We start from the raw sequence: 20,667 nt of genomic DNA on the forward strand, positions 1-20,667 counted from the left end.
TCTGACATCTAAGGATTGTAAAATTATAGACATTTTAAACTAAAAAAAAATCATATGTATGACATTGATTTCCAGCCATAGAAACTGATGCAGAATACATCTATTCAGCTGATGATAAATAACCTATAAGATTAAAATAAGGTGCCTTACCCATTCCAAGAGAGTTGCCCGAGCATGTGACTAAAATAAAAAATGAAAAAATAAATGCACATTTCTATTTAAATATGTCTAAAAATATTTAGTATATATATCTCCGCTGCCTTTTAGATAACATAGAATGTTTCCCATAACTAATCATTATTGTTAATGGGTGCAATGCACAAAGGAAACTGGCTCTCATATAGATATTTGTTACAGATCTAATAAGGGTATTTTGAATCTACAAAAACTATTTTCTATCCACTGGATAGGTGATAATAGGTAGATGGGTCGAGGTCCTCTGTTTCGACAGTGGCCAGGAGTAGTTGAATATAGTTGTACAATCGTCCTTCTGTTCCACTCACTGCCAGGGGAGCAGCCAGTAGAGGAACTCTCACCAATCTAATAACCATCACATATCCAGTAACGGATATTTCTGAAGACAGGAATGGCCCTTAGAGAAGTTGGATCCTGCAGAGCACTAAGGCCTTCTTCTGTAATAAATCGACATGTCTGATATTTCTGTTTTCTCTGAGATAAGCCGCCGGCAGAGATGTCTGGCAGCAGCTCTCTCGTAGCAAGCGCTCTGTGTATGTGTCACAATGAGGTTTTTGCAAACATCGGTAACTGTCATGGCAGCATCAGTATCTGTAGAGACAAAAGATTCTGGCACTCTGCCTGCTAACGTCTCTGATGTCTGTGATCAAAGCAGGCAAACTCGAGTGTCAACCCACAGACTTCTAGTTCATAGGCAGGCTAGCAAGAGTTAATCTCTGTCCTTTGATCACATGGTGTCAGAGAGCCAGTCACATTTGCTCCCCTCTTATATATGCTGGCTGGGCAACTCCATTAATGCCACCTGTAGCTAGTCTATACTGGTCTGGGGAGGTTGGAGGAACAAGACTTACTGGTAATTGTAGTACTTTATTGCTGTGAGCAGTTGGGGTGTTTACCCTTGTTGTCCTTTTGTTGCTATCTTCATGCTCTTACTGTTCTCCTTAGTCTCTTACTGTTTGTTCCTGGAAGTTTGCAGTTTGTCTGAGTTTTGTTTTTTCCCTGTCTGTCTTTTTCCTTGTTCCCATCACACACCTGCCCCTTCCTTCCCTGGGTGAAGGCGGTGAGCTGTTTAGCTCTGGTCAGGAGAATAGTAAGGCATGGGACTCAGGCATCTCCACCATTAGAACTAAACATGGGGTTAGGGATAGCCTAAGGCTCCCTAGCGTGAGGGACAGTATAGGAACCCCTTGTCCCTTGTTATCCTTCAGTCACATTGTGACAGTATGGGACAGTCGGCCAAGATAGCTGCTGGCTTAACGATTGGCCATTCTTTGACTGACAGTCATCTAAGGTGTATGTGTGACGCCCTAGCAGCAGTCGGACTGCTCGGCAGACACTTTGATGAAAAACAAAAAGGTTTTTTTACGGGGGAGAATATTTGTGACGCCACCTGCGGTGTGCGGTAATAAGGAATACCGCCGCTGCTGTATGGGAGTGCCGGGGCTGATGGTGTTGGGGCAGCCTGGTGGTGATTCCCTCCGCAGGTAGGGGCCCCGGGACTCAGGGTAGGGAATAGGTAGGAACAGCCTATATTGATATAGGGCCGGCAGGGCGCTGGGGAGCCAGGGTACTCACTCAGGTGTGATGACGCATTCAGTGGACACAGACTCTGAGGTAAACAAAGTCTCTTGGTACTGCTGCACTCGGTGACTGCACGTGCGGTGGTCCCTTTTAGTGATTCTGTGGTGGACTGGAGCCTTCCTCCATACACTGTATACTGTGTGTGTCCCTGGCCCCGTTGGCTTGAAACCTTCGGGTCCCGTCCCTCTTTTTAATTGGGACCTGCTCTTAGCAGCTGGCACGTGGGATTTTCTGTGACTGCTCTGTGTGGGAAGTCCTATCCCTCCGCTGTGCTGACGCCGCTAATCTCTGAGCCGTCAAGTACAGGCCACTGTCTGCGACCCAGCCAGGCTCTCCTCAGGGAGCTCTTAATCCCCAGGTCCTCTCTCTTTTTCAGTTACTACCAACTGTCTAACTGACTCCTCCCACCAGCCTGTCTGACTCATAGGTGGGCGGTTCCTTTCCCAGCTGGAACCACGCCCCTGGTGTGCCTGACAAGTGTAGTGTTTGGGTGACTAGGATTTGTGCTGTTAGTACAGAATCACTGTTGCGGACCCCGGAACCAAGGAGGGTGGGCCCTGCACCAAGGATAGAGAATAGTGCAGTTCCCTGTGACACCCTGGACTAGTCCAGGGGCGTCACATATGGGGGGGGCTTAAGTTACTTAGAGCATAATTTACATGTGCTGACTTCCATAACCAACCCTGTTTATAATATCAGTTGCTCGACAATAATAAACCATGGTTGTACCAGGTCCTTCACTATTTAAACAGACCATACTGGGATATTTCTGTGGCAGTGGAATGTTACTGAAATATATGCACATACTGTATATTACCAGAATATATTTTTTGAGGACAGAATAAAATGTGGTTGTTGTCATCGCTGACAGGGGAAACCACCACAGTGTATACATCTCCACAAGGTATTTCGGTGACGTCACAGTAACTGAAGCTGCTGTTTGGACTACAGGTAAAATTTCCTTTTGTTCCATAGATGTTGACTGTGTAGTTATCTGGAGCGGCTGATGCTCGCCAAGTAACCCGGATGCCAGTGTTAGACAGTCTATATAGCTTCACTCCTGATGGACAGCAAGCACCTGGGCAATACAAAGAGATTGGATTCCGGCAGTGACTCATCTGTCTTATCAAATACTAAAGCAATTAGATATTACACTGCCACGCAATAAACACATTATGTATTACATAGGAATAATGATTAAAGCCATTGCATCCAATCATTAGCTGGATAAAAAAATGTTTGTGATTTAGTGAAAAAAGACAAATAGTTTACACAAAGTTAAAGCCTAGTCATAGGATGGGTAATCATAACTTGTACATTGTGAGGTCTGACGGCTAAAACCCCAACAATCTCCAGAATGGGGCATTCTGTTAGTTTTTGGATTACATATTTATGGCCTTGACTGTGCAATAACATTGACATATTCAGGTTATTCTGTGAAATTAAAACAAAAATTATATAGTTTCATGTTTTCTTACTGTTTTTTTTAACAACAAAAAAAATGTATAGCTATATTGTGAGAACCATAATTATTTTTTCATTACGGATCTGTGTGAGGAATTGATTTTTGCCGGATGAACTGTGATTTTTATTGGACATTATGTTGTTTTGGTCATTATTTATTTCATAATTTTTTTTTTTTCAGAAGGCAAAGTGACCCAAATGCAGCAATTCTGGCATTGTTATTTTTGTTTATTTACAGAGGTTCCCATGTGGGATAAATACAATAATATTAATAACACAAATATTCAGCAATATTTTCACAGACAGATTATTATAGTTGCAGCAATACCAAATATGTTTTTTTATTGTTTATGTAACAAATAGGAAATGAGAAATTAGGCTTTTAAAGGGGTGGTGCACTACTCAGCATTAGTAGCATCAAATTATCATATTTTCAAATATCCTGTTGGGACTGAAAAAATGTGTAAATTGTTTTTACCTGTTTTTTTAAATATATAAAAAAATGTCCTTAAAGAGGTGGTTCACTACTCAGCATTAGTGGCCACATCCATGTAAAACTCATAGGGAAGACTTTTCTCAAATACTTTGTGAATTAAATTCTGCCTCTGAGCTGCGCTATTGCGGTCCGCTCATCCCATCATGTGATCCCCGGGGCTCCATAACCTCTGAGATCCGGTGATGTCACGTCAACTTCTAGTTGACCCGACATCACCGAGGCCGGCCCCAGTCTCCCTGAGTATAGACAAAAAGACTGAGGTGTGAACAGGTGCATAAGTGAACATGACACAAAATACAAAAAAAGACAGTTTGCACTCTGATAATGCTAAAGTATGGAAACCATGAATGTGTGAACCTGCATTACTGCTAAGGAAAATCTAAGAAAAATGAGATATTTAGCATATATAAATGGCCATTTGTATATCTGCCCAGTTCAGCATAGTGTAGGTACCCAGTTACGAGATATGCCATGAAGGGGCAACTGGGCAGATATACAAATGGCCATTTATATATGCTAAATATCTCATTTTTCTTAGATTTTCCTTAGCAGTAATGCAGGTCCATGTTCACACATTCATGGTTTCCATACTTTAGCATTATTAGAGTGCAAACTGTCTTCTTTTGTACCAGTCTTCCTGAGTGACTGGGTTGTAGCTGGAGTTTCACAGCCCAGCATCGTTCCTGCTTGCGGCGCTCTGCAGCGAAAGAGAGAGCTCTGCAAGATGCTGGGCTGTGATGAGCGGTGAAACACCGCTCACAGCCCAGTCACTCAGGAAGACTGGGGCCCGCCGCAGTGATGTGAAGTCAACGGGAAGATGACGTGACATCACCGGATCTCAGAGGTCACGGAGCCTGGAGGTCACGTGATGGAGATGAGCGGACCGCAATAGCGCCACTCAGAGGCAGTATTTACTTCACAAGGTATTTGACAAAAATGTTTTCCCTATGAGTTTTACATTGATGCGGCCACTAATGCTGTGTAGTGAACCATTTCTTTAAGGATATTTTTTATACATTTAAAATAACGGGGTAAAAACAATTTACACATTTTTTCAGTCCTAACAGGATATTTTAAAATATGATAATTTGATCAATAATAAAATAAATGATGTAAACACAGTAGTACTTCAGACTTCTATTGTCCAGTCAGCATTTTCCTATTATCCCCTCCAGAACTTAATAGTATTGCTAAGATTGTCGACTGCGGGACCTTCATGTGGCCTCCACCTGCCATGACAATCTATCCGCACCCTGTGATCACACTGTGGGTCAACAATAATGGTGACAATGTCTAAACGCTTAGATGCCATAATCGTTATAAGGTGCAGCATCTTTCGAAGTTTAAAGGGGAATTCTCCAAGATCCTATCCCAATATGTAGTAGGTGAACTAGGAATAATGTTAGGAAATACCTCCAATTAGAAATGCAGTTGTGATGCTACCACTAAGGAGCGCCGGAACACAGAGAGGATGCAATGCTCCTAAGTGCAGTTTAGCGCCAGCCCACTAGAGGTCACTAGCACTAGTGCAGGGATGTAACAGAGTGGTTGACAAGCCAAAGGTCAGTGCCTGGATGTCACGTCTGTACAGAGGAGCAAGCAAAGCAGGAGCCAGGTGAGAGCTGAGTGTCAGAAGCCAGGAGATCACATCAAGAGCCGAAAGGAATCAGAGCACAAACCGGGGTCAGAAGCCAAAGAGACAAGTAAGTATAGAGGAGGGAGCAGAGAGGGGATAACAAGCGGTGAGAGGGTAGGGATACAGGGATGTCAGACAAGAAGGGACGGACAGAGGTCAGGGGAACGAGTACTGGGTAGCGGGACAAGATCAGACTAAACTCACGGGAGCTAGGAAGCCCACACTGCAAAGCAGGAACTATTACTGGCGGCATTCAGAGAGAAACAACTCCAAGATAAACTAGCGTGACCCCCAAAACGAGGCAGAACAGAATAGGTTCCTCCCAAATGACCTAACCCTCGGAGTATACCAACAGCTGGAAAACAAACACATAAAGTGGCTATGCAGGGACTCATGACAGTAGTATAGTTCTCAGTTCTTCTGATATAGTCATGACTCTTACCTCATGTGCAGGATATTGCAGTTAAGTTATCCATGGTTACGACTACAAGCAACTAACTATCACTATATGAGTGGTCGTAACCATGGATACCTAAGCTTCAATGCCGTGCAATTAAGGGAAGAGACATGGCAATAATAGGAGAGCTATACTACATTTCTAATTGGAGGTATGTGTTAATATTATTACGCGTACCACATATTAGGATTGGATCTTGGAGATGGGAACACTCCTTTTACTGTCTATATTGGAGTTACTGCCGACTCTAGCACCAAGCTTGCCGTCAAAATGTCCTGGAAGCTAATGGACTCCATTATTAATAGGATCCATTGATAGTAATTGTGGCTGCCAAAGCAAAGTTTTACAAAACTACAAAGTTTTACAAACAAGTTTTACAAACGAAATCCAAATGTAGTGACTTACTGGATGAGTACCCATGATAAGTGCAGTGTGACCCAAGGCCTGTCTCACTCACTGCTTCCAGGGATACCGAGTAGCTTGTTCCACACGTAATACATCCCAGCAGGCAGTGCTCCTCCAGGGTATGGCACTTGGCCTGTCCTCTTGGTGATTCCAGCGCTGTGGTATATGTCTGTGCTCCTGTGGCTCGGGACCAGCTGACGTTGGTCACAGACTGGGTGACTTGGACAACACTAAGATTGGTTGGACAGCAGGGAGCTTCAAGACAAAGAGATGAACATTGTAAAGCACTGCGGATCATACACTGAAGCAAACATTGACACGCTCATAGTATAGAGTACACCTGCAGAGCGCAGTACATTACCTGTTTCCAAAGGCACGCTGTAGCTGGGCAGGCTTATACCCTCAGCTGTAGATGCCACAGCACTGACCATATACATTGCGCCACATGGAAGGCTTTCCAGAGTACAAGATGTGCCATCGCTGGTACAGTTCCATGACCTATTCTTCCCTCTGACAGTCACGGAGTACACGGCATTATAGTTAGTGGAATCCCAATGTATGCTATACGTGCTTGCATCAGCTGTGATATTTGTGATTTCAGGACTACATGGAGCTGGAAGTAGACAAGATGTTAGCCGGCATTTTATAATTATAACAGACCGTGCATTATTCCATGTGGAAAAAATGCAGCGTTTTACAATAACAGGAAAATGAATCAGTTTTCTAAAATCTCTTTCACACAATGCTTTTTATTCTATTTTTTTCAACCTATGGTGCATTTAAAAACAAAAAAAAAAACCACAGCATGTACATTTTTTCAGTGTTTTTACTGCAGTTTTTCCCAGTTGAGATAAAATGGCTTAAAGGGAATCTGCCACCAGGTTTTTGCTATTTAATCTGACAGCAGGATAATGTAGGGGCAAAGACTCTGATTCTAGTGATATGTTACTTACTGGGCTGCTTGTTTCAGTTTTGATAAAATGAATGTTTTCTGTTCTGCAGTTACACCAGTTCTCAAAAAGATCAGCTCTGCATGACCCCACCCACACCCCTGATTGGCAGACTTCTGGGTACACTGTGCATAAGCAGAAAGTTGCCAATCAGTGGCAGGGGTGGGGTTACACAGAACTCATGAATATTTAGATTTACATGGCAGTCCCCTGCTGATAAAATAGTAATTATGTCAAAACTGCACCAAGCAGCCCAGTAAGTGATAAATTGCTGTAATCAGGGTCTCTGCCCCTTTATTATGCTGCGCTTAGATTAGGTGGCAAAAACCTGTTGACAAATTCCAAGTAATTTAACACAGACAAATAAGTTAAAAACATAAAAAAGGAATTAAAAAGAGTGTATTTTACTCTGCGGATTTCTGGTCATAGCCTGCAAAAATGCATCGTAAACATTACTTGTGAATATAATATATATATATATATATTTATATATATATAATCATTGTTTTATTTAAACAGTATACGAAGCATGAAGATTAATTCATGACATTACATAGATGTCTACACACAAACTACCGTAATAGACTATAAATGTATGCCGCCATCTGTAGATATACTGTAAATGTAACATGAAAAGGGTTCTTATTCTAGAAACTTCTAACAATGACTAATGGAGGACTTATCTCTATAATGAAGACTTTATTGGCTAGAGCAGAGATCATCTAGGGAGGAGCACGTAATCTATATACTGTCACCTCTACATACCGGTCTTCATGTACTTTGATGAACATGAGGTGTTGCTGCCTCTATTCTCACTGTATGAATACACGGTGACATTGTACTGCCGATTACACTGCAGACCGGACAGTGCACACACTGTAGCTGTGTCGTTACAGAGGATCACATTGGTCCCATCATCAGCCTTGGTCTCGTACATTTCCGCACCTCGCACGGCAGACCAGACAATCTCCAGAGTATCACTCGACACATACGCTGTGCTGAAATCGCTTGGGCAGCAGGGTGCTGTAGACAAAACATGAACAATGAAACTCAATACATTACTGTTCAGAGGACACAGGCCTGGATAGAGGGCGACAGTATAAATGTCACGACATAAGTCATTTATGTTTAGTATAAAACTATATACTAAATTTGTTTAATTCTCAAATAAACTATAAGCAAATCTGCAAAACCTAAGGGTATTTAAACAGCAGACAAAATTTGCCCAGAGTTTCGCTAACCTTAGAATTTATAGCGGGCTTCTTTTGGAAGACATTTATACAACAATCGCTTTGCCAAAAATAAATTACCCATGCACAACTTATCAATGTATCAGAGCAAAGATAAATCCTCACATTAGCCAAAAAAATAAAGTAGAACATTTTTGTTAAATGATTAAGAATTGTAAGAAAAGTGACTATACTTTCTTACGTAAGGTCACACTACCTGGTGTCCTCGTTTTGCTCCTGCTGCCTCCTCTACTCAGATTTGTGTTCCTTTCCTCCTGCTTCCAAGATAGACCTCCACCGAGGCATGAGAGGTGCAGTTATAAGACTAAACCACTCCTCCCCTGCTTCTCCTATCACATGGCGCAGGAAAGGAAGGGATGGCATGGTTTAGACAAGTGGTCCCCAACCTCTTTTACCTTGAAAACCACATTCAGCTCTGACAAATAGTTGGGAGCCAAATTCAGAAGGACCCCTCCCATTTACGCCATATTAACACCAAGAACCCCACAGTCCTCATATGACAACCAAAGCATACCCTCAGAAAGTACATCGAAAACTTGTACCCCCTCTGATATAGGCAATATGGGTTCCCACTTTTCTCTCTTTCAGTATTCTTGTATCCAGCATATGTGTAAGGGGTGGGCAGACCCCTTACAAAGAGGTGCAGTGTTTCCCCCTGAAGATACCCCCGTTGGGGTAGACAAAGCTGTTGATGTTTTATGTTGATGTTTTATTGTAATTGCACTGTATAGCTGGGTTTCCCCTACACCGTCCAAAGAGGGGAGGTGCTGGCCCTAAGATGTTACTGAAAACATGTGGAGAGGGTGGCAGTACAGAGAAAAAGAAGAGTCGCCTATGCTGGGTCGATTTAATGTGTGAGACTGGGGGTGGAGCGTATACAAGAGCGGGAAAAGAAGGCCCGCCTCCACCTTCCCCAGCATCTCCACCGTCCCCGGCGCCATTACAGGAAGGTCTGCAAGAGATTGGATGGGAAGAGTGTCAGTACCGGAGACGTACACAGCAGAGACCGGTGCTGGCTGAGATTTCCCGGCCGAGAAACACGCTGGTGGTATCGCCAGAAGTCATGCCAGGACTGAGTGCTGACCCAGAGAAGGGGACACCGGCGGTGTTGGCAATTCATCAGAGTCTGGTCACACACCCGGTGATCGTCGTGGGCAGTCCACAGCCGTCCCGTTCAGCGACCCCGTCACCCCCGTCGGGGGGTTGAGGAGGCAAAACCCTAAACAGAGGCGCCAGAACCACCCGTCAACTACGAACCGTTCCGGAGGCTGCGCCGCTTGCCAGGTCAGTCCCTTTCCGATTATGTGAGGGCTCAGCGGGCCGAATGGCAGCGCGCTTATCATCCCGAGTGACCCGTAATGACCGGAGGTAATGGACATGTTCGTGTTGAATACCGGTGTTGTTAAAGAGCCGGAAAAGTTCCACAGTTTGCAACCATGTTTAAGTTACCGTGCCCGGAAGGAGCCTGATGCTGGACTGAGCCAGGGGCTCCCTCCGTGATGTTAAGGAAGACTTTATTGTTTGTCCTCCTGCCTACAAAGACCGGGAGCTCCCAGGAGGGACTCCGGGCGCAGAACTTGGGCGCTCAGTGGTTGACTTTGTTTATGAAGGTTTTAAAGTTTGCCTTGCTGCTAAATTGTGTTTTCAGGTTCGAGCCTTGCCGGGAGGCTTAGGCTTAAAGAGGGGAGGAATGTAAGGGGTGGGCAGACCCCTTACAAAGAGGTGCAGTGTTTCCCCCTGAAGATAACCCCGCTGGGGTAGACAAAGCTGTTGATGTTTTATGTTGATGTTTTATTGTAATTGCACTGTATAGCTGGGTTTCCCCTAGTGGCCGAGTGGGACGGCTGTCCCCATAGAAACTGTGCAGGAGGGAGGAGGAGCCGGCAGCTTAGGGGGAAAGAGTGTGTGTGTGTGTGTAAAAGTCAGTTGATTCCGGGAAGGGGGAGAAGGAACAGCCAGGGGCAGAGTGTGGAGCTGAGTGGGCAGAAAGAAAGAAAGAAAGAAGGGAAGAAGAGAAGAAGTGTCCTCAAGGGTGAAGCAGAGTTGGTGTGGGTCCAGTCTGTGTTAGCCGGAGTGGGAGCCTAGGTGAAGTGGAGTAGCCGGGCACATCCCCACTAGAGGAGACAACAAGGAAAGATTTCCCCGGACAGGAATTGTGACCGTGCGCTACAAAATCCGTGCATTGAGCTGTCTGTGAAACTCTGTGCAATAAAGATGTCGTTTGGTTTATCTGATCCCTGCTTGAAGAGTCTTCCTGCATCTGAAAGTATGCTCTTTTCCACCACACTCTGCCCCACAGAACAATCCCCTGTCCCAATAGTGACGGCGGAGCCGGGGGTTGGCCTGAAAGAAAAAGGGGCCACGACTACAAGCCCCGAGGCACCCCTAGCACCCCGTTACATATGCACCACACTATCTCACCGAGCTTCAATCACCCATCTAAAGGCCCAGTCACACACAACGACTTACCAGCGATCCCGAAAACGATGCGACCTGATAGGGATCGCAGGTAAGTCGCTGGGAGGTCGCACCTGAGATGTCACACAGTCAGATCTTACTAGCGATGCAGGAACGATACAGGTCGCAGTAGCGACCTGTATAACGATCTCAGCAGTCACTGTGACCCTGTCACACAGTGTCAAACACAGCGATGTGTCCTGCCCAGCAGGACGTCGCCTTTGAAGAAAATGACCTGGACCATTCAGCAACGACTAGAGATCTCACAGCAGGGGCCTGATCGCTGGTAAGTGTCACACATAACGAGATCGCTAACAGAATCACTACTGCGTCACAAAAAACGTGACTCAGCTGCGATCTCGCTAGCGATCTCGTTATGTGTGACAGTACCTTAACTGGCTGTACCTTCCCCTCCCCACCAGTATAAACTTATCCAGTTGTGCACTTCTGTCTGGGACTACTCACAAAAGTCACCATTTGAGGTCTTCTCTTCATACTTCTTTGCTAACCACATTGCTCATGCATCAAGCTGAAAGACAGTCGCAAGCCACACAACATAGGCCCATGAGCCACATGTGGCGCCCGAGATACAGGTTGGATATTCCTGTTTTAGACATAGCACTGAACTCCCCATGCCACTGTGAAGCCATCTTGGCAGCTAGAGGAACATAACACTGATCTCAGGAGAGAGCACCATGTAGGGGCACTATGCATGAGAAATGCATAGTCATTTTTTAAATCTAGGATAGACAGTCGCTTTAACTTTATCAAATTTGAAGACAAATCTAGTGCAATAACAGCAATTAATTTCAAGATTTGTGACTCCTTATAGACAATAGCCACTAAATAGGTGATAACACGTAATATCACGCTGGGACGACACCAATCACCGGAACTAAGGACTTGTGCCCCTTGTTCTTACCTGGTTGCAAGTCCAATGGCAGGAGAAGATGAATGAAGTGCAACAAGTTGCACATGTGCCCTTCTGCTCTATTCAAGAGAATGGCAATTACTAAGATAACCTAAAGCAGAGCGGTTCTTGGCTATCTACATATCTTAGTTTCTGGAGATAAGTGTTGGGATGGACCTAATCATCACAACAGTAGACATCTGTACCCCATTTTCTTCTGGCTGCAAGGTCATAGGAAGATTTGAAAGAAGCGGCAAATGACACATGCGCCCTGCTGCTCTACACAGTTCTATCATGAAGTTAGCAGAGCGCAGCATTCAACAGTCTTTGTTTAGTCAGCATCATAGGCTTAAATTTCATCACTATGGGACCCACTGTCTCCTGCTACTCTAACAGTTATAGCCTACCCACCAGATGGGTGGTTTCTTGCTTATACCGGAATACCCCTTCAATTATATTTTCCTTTCTAAACTGGGAATCATTTGACTTGATGTCTATGTTGTGACAATTACTTACCTGTGGTGTAATTAAGAAGCTCAACCAGAGGGCTTTGTCCGGCCTTATTATATGCAAAGACACTCATGAAGTAGATAAATCCACACTCAGCTGGGAAGTAGCATGGGGACTGGGTTGTGTTGCAGTGAACTTCAAAGCCATCATCACTTTTCATAAATACAACGTAATAGTCGGAGAGATTTCCACCAGACCACAAAACTGTGAGGTTGCCAGGGTGTTCTTCCACAAAAGATATTCCACTTGGTGCACAGGGAACTAAGTTGATCAGATACGATAATGAGATATTTGCAACAGAGACCAGCAATAAAATAAAGGTCAGTTTGGTTGCGTACAAATGGGCTGATTCATCAAAGATTTGATGGCAGTTTTGAAAATGTTTGCAACTTTTGGGGTTTTCATTGCAGTATAAATGAGCTCAACCAAAATGGTTGAAGCTGGAGAGCAGTCGGGGTGTAGCCATATCCACCCATCACATTCATCAATTGTTGGTGTTTTGTAGACCAGAAATGATACTCCTGCTCCTGAATGGAAAAACATTTCTGGTGCAGCACACAGCGATATAACACGATTCAGAAGAGGCACAAAATTAATTAAGCGGAAAGTGCCTCTTAATGAATTTGGCACCTTGTACTTCAGCAAAACTGGCAAGGCACAAGCGTGTGCAACGTCAGTCATGATGAATGTGATGCAATGTGTGTAGCGCCAAGGAAGACTGAGTATGAGGGAGATGTATAAAGATTGCTGCTTTAAACAACAGTCTTAAACTGATTTTCACAAGAGTAAGATGTGCCTCATAAAGGGAATCTGACAGCTGATTCAAGCTGCTCTAACCACGGGCAGCATGAATCTGACAGTGGCTTCATCATGTCATCCAGATAAAGTATACTTTACTCCTAAACACTGCAACTTTTCAGACAGAACATTCATTCATAAAAGCCGGCCAGGGACTATGCCGCTCAGGTGATTAGTCCAAGAGGTGGGTCCTGGGAGGTTTCACCCAACCTTCTCTCCTTGAGTGACAGATCTTTCCCTACATGTCTGTATAAGGGATGGCCTGTCATCTATGGGGAACAAGGTGGGGAGAAACCACCAGGTACTGGCATGTAGGACTAGCAGCATGGTCACAGCATTGCACTTCAGAGTGAAACATTCATGCTGTCTGTGGTTCGGGCAGTTTGAATCAGCTATCAGGTCTCCTTTAACAAATTGAGTACATTTTAGTCAGTTCTTATGAAAGACACAATTATATATACATGTATGATTTACTGTGTGTGGGCCTCACATCAAGGGAGTTGCGTTGCGATCCCAGTGTGTTCGTGGTATTAACAGAGTCAGAGTAAGTTCAAGGGGTGGTGACAGGAAGCTCCTATTAGCAGAACTGGAGTGGAAAATTTGTCATTATACTCTCAGCAGTACTGATCATAGAAGACCTCTTGGATTAACTAATTATTCATGATGCTATGTTTATTAATAATATCATGTTTTATTCACATTGATTGTATATATTTTTTTGTATTTATTTTTTTTTGGTATTTTTTGACATTCTTATTGCTGTCTTGCACTTTATTTATATTTTTATACCATTTACATGCACCTATATGGCATTCAGCATCTTTTACATATATTAAATCAGTTTGACCGTTCTTTAGAAATGGTGCCCACTTCCTGCACATGCGCACTGCTGTCTGTTCGGTCTGTTCCTCGCTGAAGAAAAACCAGTGGTGGTGCGTGCAGGTCTAATTGCTGTTACCAGGGAACTTTCCCTGACCCATCGCGTCACCTTGATGCCTAAAGTGATGTGCACAGACCGCAGGATGCAGCGCACATGCGCAAATAGCACTTTTACCATAACTACACTCACATGATGTCTAGCTATTTATAGCCATGTATACACAGTCTGTAAATGGCCCCTCGAGGAAGCCCAAGGCGAAATGTGTGTCAGGGCCGGTGGTATCTTATATCACAGTACAGGGCACCATGGGTGAGCAAGATCTTTTTGTAAATCTACAGCATGTCTAGATTTGTCATACTGTGGCTTCTGTGCTGCTTCATTGCAGTTTGTGCATTTTTTATATAAATTTCACACAGCAATTGTGCATATAGCCATTATGGATATAGTGCCTATATTCATATATAGTACCTTCCATGCACCATATTTGAGCTTAGTACATACTCATGATTAGCACATTTGGTGTGTGGCTAGCATTCTTAAAGGGTTAGAAACATTTTTTCACATGGTACATACATTTTTTCTTTATACTGGTAGTGTTATTTTTATTTATTTTTTTTTTTTTTACTACATCTACTACACACCAGTTCAGTACCTTTTCTTTGCTATTTATTAGTTCGTATTTAATCTTAATTAATCCTTTAAAAATTCATTGTTGATTTTTGTATATACCCCTTACCCTTACGATGTACTTTGGTATTTTTTGATCCATCATGCTGATCACTATGGTGAATATGGTGGATGCGTAAGTGCTTTTATACTTACCCCATGTAAGTTCTGAGAATAATTATAACAAAAGTTTGGCTTCAAGAGAAGACGTCTGTAAACTGCCTTATTTGTATTGAAAGTTTGTAGCAGTTCTGTGAACATTTGCATTTTGATGAATTCTCATAGGGGTAAAGTGACCAAATTGAATGTTTGGAGGTCTGATTTTTTTGTAATTACCTGTATTCTGGAAACAAATACATACCTGACATAAGATTCCAGGTCTTAGCAGAGGGAGTGGATCCAGCTTCATTGCTTGCTACTAATGACACTGTATAGTCTACGCCACAATGCAAAGAGGAGATTGTACATGGAGACACTGACATTGTGCAGTTAGGACCGGCCTCGGTAGTGGCCCCACTGGAAAGAAGCACTGTGTAGTTGGTTGTGGCATCAGCTCCGGGTACAGAGAATGTGGCTTCCAAAGACCCACTGTTGAATGTAATCTGAATATCAGATGGAGCGAGTGGACCTAACAAAAAATACCATAGAAACATAACCTTCAAATGCAAAATATATTATTAGCAAAGGTGCAGCTTGAAGCCTTACTTACGGTATAGGGCAGGCCATGGGAGGGCTAGCGTTTAGCAACTAAAGACATACCGAGCACAACTAATGTCTAGCAATGAGTTGGACGCATAGTATATCTTACTATAGAAAAATAATCAAATTATTGGCTAACACAGTACAAACAGATATTTTCCGGCACTCTTCAGAAGAGTAAATTAGGATGTGTAAGTTACCTACAGCAAAATGTCTGATTTCAAAAATGTCAATAAGATTGTGCTCACGTGTTATCTGGTTGTAGGTGATATCATCTCCTGGAATCCCGCTGGCATCCCACGCATGAACTTTGATAGTATATATAGTGCCAGGATCCAAAGAGGTGAAGTTGAGGGACAGAGCTGTGGAGTTTTGGTTCCATCTGCTGCCAGATCCGTCCGATCTCATCACAGAAACCGAGTACAATACAGCAGATGGCACTGGGAGCCAGCTCACACCGATCGACTCACTGCTCGAAGACTCCAAGGTGACAGATGGAGCCGCTAACACTGGATTATTGGAGAAACAGTGAGTAATGTCAAATATGGCTTATGTACACAACTGTCCAACAATCGTGGCTATGAAATCGCTAAGGAGGTACAGATTGTACACTATCACAGTAGTCACCCGGGTATTAAGGCAGTACAATGCTTTACTTATGCAGCGCAAATACTACAATATATGGGTTAGACTTCCTTAGCTATAGTATACTGTATTTTAAAGACAGGCTGTGACCTCTTCACTATATGGATCCCACGAAAAAAATACCCCTGCTTCCTGTAGCCCTACATAATGTCATAAGAATAATGCGGTATTGGTAATACATATAGTAACTTATACACAACTAGAATTTCAGGCTTTAAAGGGAAGCTATCATCAGAAAATAACATTGCTTAAAGCAACTTTTTGCTTTAAATGTACTTTTTAAATATTTTTGGATTTTTTGCAGATCACAATTTGTATTAAAAATAAAACAAAATAAATTTTGCAATTTTCACATTGTCCACTTGGGCTTTTTTAGACGTTCTGTGATTTAGTTTTTTTTGTTTGTTTGTTTTTCAGTAAAAGACATATGCATTAGCAACAATGATCAGACTCCAATGCCATCTTTTGCTATTTTAACTTGGCCACTCAGGATTTTTAGACTTTCATTTCCTGTTGTTTCAAGAAACAACACATGTACATTATACATATTGGTCAGACTTAGATCACATCTTTTGTATTGAAGCATCTAATGAGCATATTATAAGTCATTATGAAGGCAGAGGGAGACACCACTGATTGTCATTGTTGGATTCCTTGTTATCAGCTATGTATAGGGGTGATGCCTCTCATTGTAATCTTGGCTCTGGTGATAAGTAGACTGCTGAAAACGGCATAGTTGCATGTGATTACACAGCAGAGCTGAACTTTGTCTCATTTCAAACACATTTGCTGTACTCCCCCCCCCCCCCCCCCCACACTGACTGCCTGTGAGATGGAGGCTGAAGAACTATGCAGAAGTATTGATAATGCTGTGCTGTATTTGTTCTAATAACATACAGCTCTGCAGTGGGATCAGGAGAGTGACTGTCAGCTATTGTTACTAGCATTTTGTTACTATCCTCACAGTCATGAATTACCTGTAGTTGCCCACTTAGGAGGAGAAGGTTGACTCTTTCCAGCTAAGTTGATGGATCTCACAGTGATTTTGTAGGATGTAGCAGCTTGTAAACCAGTGACCGTTCCTGGGGAACTGCTGACAAATGACTCAAAGAACACCTGCCCAGCCTGAGTGATGACCTGGTAAGCAGTAGCTCCAGACACGTCTGCCCATTCCACTGTGATACTATTACTCAGCTTTGAATACGCTTGATCAATAATTGGGACGTCTGGAGCTGCATGAAAAGGGACCAAAAACAGGTATGAAGTCAATACGTAGAAGTGTGGTAAGAAGGAACACTGGACAGTCACTAACCTGTAAGCTGCAGAGTCTGAGCATGAGCGAGAGTATTGCCATCTTTGTCCATGGCTTCTACAATCACTGTATAATTAGTGTTAGGAAGCAAAGTGTTTACGGTTCCCATAATAGTTGAGGGATTGAATACCGCGAACGAAGACTGTGAAGCTGACATCAAAGGGGATGCGGTAATGCCATACGATGTGGCACCAGAAACCTTCGTCCATTTAACATATATACTTCTTGATGTGACATCGTATGTGGATATTGAAAAGTCTGCAAAACAAATGATGATGAAACAGACATGGTGAGGATGATGAAGGAGGTCCTAAGCAGAGAGGCAACGTTCTAGTTCCAGTAATGGCCAGGAAGGTTTGGGGCAGGATACCACGAGCTGAAAGGATCTCAAAAACCCAAGGGACAAGTGTCTTGTTTCTACTGTATACCTTGCAAAACTCCCCATTTTTGCATATCCACTAGTCAGTGACTGACTTGGCTCGCCTCCCAAAATTACTGTTTATACAATGTATCAATGGAAAGAAGGAGAATAAAAAGAAACATTTATAAAAGTTGCAATTTTTCCCCTGCAATAAAAATTGCAAAATAATTAGAGAACACACAAACTGCACACGGATGACACTCATGTGCTGCCCATGACTTTCACTAACCCATAGACTGGCATGGGTGATTTTGATATGTGACTCACATAAAAAACTGGACCAGTTTCCAAGACACAGACTTTTAAAGGGAATCTGTCACCAGGTTTTTGCTCCTGCATCTGAGAGCAGCATAATGTGGAGACAAAGACCATGATTCCAGCGATGTGTCACTTACTGAGATGTTTGCTGTCATTTTGATAAAATCAGTGTTTTCTCTGCTGCAGATCTAGCAGTTATACAGAGCTCATGAATATGATGGACAGCCTGACAGCTCGCCAGGCAGTCCTGTAATGATAATCTACTGCTGATTAAACAGTGATTTATCAAAATTACACTAAGCAGCCAGTAAGTGACATATCGCCTACTATCAGGATCTCTGCCCCTATGTTATGCTGCTCTTAGATTAGGAGGCAAACACCTGGTGACAGATTCCCTTTAAGCCTCGATTCATCAAAACAAATTCACCAGAATTCTGGCATAGATTGCTTTGAAAAGTCATAAAAGAATTGCGCAAACATTTTGTGACTTTTGGCATTTTGGGGCCAGATAGATAGATATAGATAGATAGATAAATAGATATAGATAGATAGATAAATAGAGATAGATAGATAATAGATAGATAGATACACAGATGATAGATAGACAGTTAGATTGATTGATTGATTTACCTGTGCCAACAGAAGCCATCTGAAAAATAAAAGAATATTAAACAATCAGTAGACCATAACCAGAGAATGCCAAGTCTATGGCAGTATCTTCAGCTCTTTACATCACGGCTGCATTAACAGTTAACTGCAATGGCGGACACTGATAGAAAGAGGCCCCTGTGCAAGAACAGTCTATGTGCCCTTTCCAGTCCAATAGTTCTGCTATGACAGAAGCCCCTTGCTGTTTTACTGTAGAAGTGGTAATGGGCACACTTACCGACACATTAGTGATGGGCAGTCCTGCTCTTTTTGGTGATCCGGTTTCCATGGCTCCATTCACCAAAAAGAGCCGGATCTTTCAGCTCGTTCTCGGCTCCTTATTAAATATGTGTTCACCCCAAGTGAACATATATTTAAGATTATAGTGACGCCGCCAAAGCCCCGCCCACCCGCGGCTAAACCCCGCCCGCTTACAAGCGGCCAATTCGATTGCTGAGTAGGCAGAGTTTAGCCACGGGTGGACGGGGTTTGACGGCGAAAAGAGCCGTTTAGATATTTTTAGTGGCTCACACTAGTGATCCGGCTCCTGTCAGTCACAGCAGGGAGCCGGAACTTTGTGTCGGATCGTTCACGACCGACACATCACTACGACACATGCTGCGCCAATAATATGTCTGCCATTGGTGAGCTGAGCTATAATTTTATGTATATTATGTATACTTCACCTTTACATCATACAAGCGAACATTAAAAAACTTAATTTGTACATTACAGAATATACAGCTAAGAGGATGTCTCACCTTCTATCTTCGGGAGTGCCCCGCACCTCAGCATCTCGGCTTCCTTCTTGCCAGGGGTGGTGCACTCCTGTTGATTGGCAGCCTGGAACAGCATGGCTGCATTGCTGGCCTGTATACTATGCTTCCCCAATCCCCCAAGCTGCAGCAGAACGTAGGGGCACTGATGATAGCAATCTGGCTAGCTTCAGAGCAGCGCTTTCAAGCTCTTTAAATAAGATTTATTTCCTAAAAGACAAGCTAATTCCAGAGGTATTTGACAAAACCCAAGGGTTACAAGGAGGTTTTTACAAACAGCGCCAACTGTCATGGCGGCATCAGGATCTGTGGAGACTACAGATTCTGGTACTCTGCCAGCTTACTTCTCTGATGTCTGTGATCAGCGCATACAGACTTGGTCATTGATCCACACACTTGTAGTTCATAGGTAGTCTAGCAGGAGTAAATCTCTGCTGGGCTGCTTGTTAGTCTCCTTTGATCACATGCTGTGGGGGAGCCAGTGACTTTCGCTACCCTCCTATATATGCTTGTTGGATGTTATACCCGGGTAACCGAATGATTAGGAAGTGGGTCCACTGATCCGATATACCAATCACTGAGGAGCGGACCTGAGTGGCTTCCAAGACTTCACCACAACTCCAGGAAGTGGAAGCAGTTAGAATGCTGGTAAGTAACCTCCAGGAGGCAGCCCCAGAGCATCCCAAATACTTCGGCAGCTAGCACCACAGAATAAAGACCAGGAGCCGGAGTTGACAAGGCAGACATTGGTGCAGACTGCTGCAGGGCGGTTCTGGAAGCCACTGGAGTACAGAAGGTGCAGACAGAGTCTGGAGGACACAGGATGACACAGGTGGGTACATAGACAATACAAGGCAGGAACAAAGACAAGGTCAAAGGACAGTACAGAGTGTGGGTACAATCACAGGGGCTTGACAATTAACACAGGCAGACTAGCTATGGGGACATGTTGAACAGACACCTCCCAATGGGGGAGGATGCCTTACAGTATATACACAGTACCAAAACGGGGGGTTGGGAAGCATTTCTGGGTTAAGTCATGCTGGCCCTTTAAGAAAAAGGGAGAGCAGCATGGCCATGCCCTAAGTGCACTCCTGAGAGCCTTACTACACATGCGCTGGTGTTGGGAGCCAGGAGAAGAACCATGAAATGTCGAGCAGGAGGAATGTCTGCACCCTTGACACACAGGGGGTAGGAACGCCGATGGAGGGATCGGGGAGAACCAGGGGACCAGACAGAGGCTGGGGGAGCAG

At 43.6% G+C, this 20,667-nt stretch overlaps 1 protein-coding gene across 1 annotated transcript in view; it reads right to left on the reverse strand.

Annotated features, from left to right (window-relative positions):
• Positions 1-20,667, reverse strand: part of FNDC7 (fibronectin type III domain containing 7) — a 70,036-nt gene that overhangs the window by 1,277 nt on the left and 48,092 nt on the right. Inside the window, exons 5-14 of the mRNA XM_075322118.1 lie at positions 17,312-17,569; positions 16,977-17,231; positions 15,603-15,863; positions 15,017-15,283; positions 12,318-12,572; positions 7,950-8,207; positions 6,596-6,847; positions 6,235-6,489; positions 2,594-2,854; positions 151-180 (exon numbers count right to left, since the gene is read on the reverse strand). Coding sequence (XP_075178233.1) covers positions 151-180; positions 2,594-2,854; positions 6,235-6,489; positions 6,596-6,847; positions 7,950-8,207; positions 12,318-12,572; positions 15,017-15,283; positions 15,603-15,863; positions 16,977-17,231; positions 17,312-17,569 — 2,352 coding nt within the window. The remainder of the gene's footprint in view (positions 1-150; positions 181-2,593; positions 2,855-6,234; positions 6,490-6,595; positions 6,848-7,949; positions 8,208-12,317; positions 12,573-15,016; positions 15,284-15,602; positions 15,864-16,976; positions 17,232-17,311; positions 17,570-20,667) is intronic.

The sequence above is a fragment of the Anomaloglossus baeobatrachus genome, chromosome 8 (genome assembly GCF_048569485.1).
Source record: "Anomaloglossus baeobatrachus isolate aAnoBae1 chromosome 8, aAnoBae1.hap1, whole genome shotgun sequence".
NCBI classification, from domain to species: Eukaryota; Metazoa; Chordata; class Amphibia; order Anura; family Aromobatidae; genus Anomaloglossus; species Anomaloglossus baeobatrachus.